The 1670-nt window shown below is 31.3% G+C and overlaps 1 protein-coding gene across 1 annotated transcript in view; it reads right to left on the bottom strand.

The window, feature by feature from the left end:
* Nucleotides 1-1291, bottom strand: part of LOC111089331 — a 2974-nt gene extending 1683 nt beyond the window's left edge. Inside the window, exons 1-2 of the mRNA XM_022401640.1 lie at nt 1117-1291; nt 7-196 (exon numbers count right to left, since the gene is read on the bottom strand). Of these exons, the coding sequence (XP_022257348.1) occupies nt 7-196; nt 1117-1176 (250 nt within the window). The 5' untranslated portion in view covers nt 1177-1291. The remainder of the gene's footprint in view (nt 1-6; nt 197-1116) is intronic.
* Nucleotides 1292-1670: the final 379 nt, after the last annotated feature.

The following is a 1670-nucleotide window of genomic DNA, read 5'->3' as shown; positions in this document are numbered from 1 at the left end:
TGCTATTTGGTCTAGAGTGGACAATAGCATAATGGTCACTACCTGATCCCATGGAGCGGGAAATAGAATTCAGTGTTGAACCTCCTGATATGTATGGCTTATTAAGTGAGTTTCGAGATCCATAGTGTGAGCTAGGAGCCCACCCTACTCTATAGGGGTCATAATCCTCCATCTCAGATGGTTCCTTGTCCACAACCTGAAGCAAAAAATATAAAAACTTATTATCCTATGTATAGAGTAAAACTTAATATTAAAAGTTTGAGTATATAATAAATCAATTTTCTTGTAGCATCACAAGATACATTAAAACAAGTTTCACTCTCATGTTTTCTTCGTATTAGAAGCTTTATTTCAAAACTGTAGCTACGTATTGCTAGTTCATGAAACAGTAGAGAGGTATTTTAGTAACGTCACACAACTAACATCAACTTGATCTAGTTTCTAATAATACAAGTTTATACTATCATGTTTAAATGAACAAACAGAAGAAATAAAATTTCACAATATACATCACGAGAAAAATAGTTGAATCAGGAAAAGTTTACAATGATATTCTTAAATAATACTTCAACCTAACCCTGAGTATTTAAAACCAGACAAAAATAGTGGCTTTACTTTCAACAAGACATTTATCAATATTTCTTTGGATACTGTAACAACTTTCAAGTTTAAGATTATATCATGTGGGAAAAACTACTCATTAAGAGCTGTTTTAGCTTAAAATCGGCACCTGAAAAACGTTGAGTATTTCTGTGAACATCACAGTTTGTCAATTTTCCCTAGCCAGGACTGTATTAATTTTCAAAACTGTTTAGATTCATCCATCTTGAGATTTCTAAATACTATTTTAATATGACAAAATATTTTTGCTATAAGACTACCGCCAGAGGGCCCTAGACAATAGAACTAGTTTTGTATTTTCAATCAAATGCAGTAAGAGTATATTTTGGAAGGAGGATGAATTCTTACAACTTTACATACCCAACTTAAACGTACATGTTAGTTTCTTTTTTAACTTAATGATAATTTTAGCACCACAGATTCTGAAATAAAATAAATATCTTTACTAATTAAAATATATCGGTAAATTGGTGAGTCATTAACTCTGAGACTCACCTCTGTTTTTGTGCAAGTACAGGTTAGCGACGAACACAAGAAAATGTTAACTATAAGCATCACTAGAAGTAGGATAGCTAAACAAATACATAATCCAATTAGCCATGGGAACCGCCATTCTGTGCAATCAGTTACCGCCAGTTCATCTAGAGGTAAGAAAATCAAAATCAAATATTCAGTTAATATATAGTTTATTTTTTTACGCAGTGGAACTTGTTCACAGGCTTAGCTCAGAGTGATAATACGGACAATTTATCTGAAAATACACCATATGAAGGACACAGTGTGTTTAATATACACTCTACTGCATCTATATAAATACAATAGTACTGTCTGTTGTGTGTTATCTATATAAATATAACAGTACTGTTTGTTGTGTGTTATCTATATAAATATAACAGTACTGTCTGTTTTTTGTTATCTATATAAATACAATAGTACTGTCTGTTGTATGTATCTATACAAATATAATAGTACTGTCTGTTGTATGTATCTATATAAATATAACAGTACGGTCTGTTGTGTGTTATCTATATAAATACAATAGTACTGTC

Source organism: Limulus polyphemus, unplaced genomic scaffold (genome assembly GCF_000517525.1).
Source record: "Limulus polyphemus unplaced genomic scaffold, Limulus_polyphemus-2.1.2 Scaffold5932, whole genome shotgun sequence".
NCBI classification, from domain to species: Eukaryota; Metazoa; Arthropoda; class Merostomata; order Xiphosura; family Limulidae; genus Limulus; species Limulus polyphemus.
This window is presented reverse-complemented; position numbering and strand designations above follow the sequence as displayed.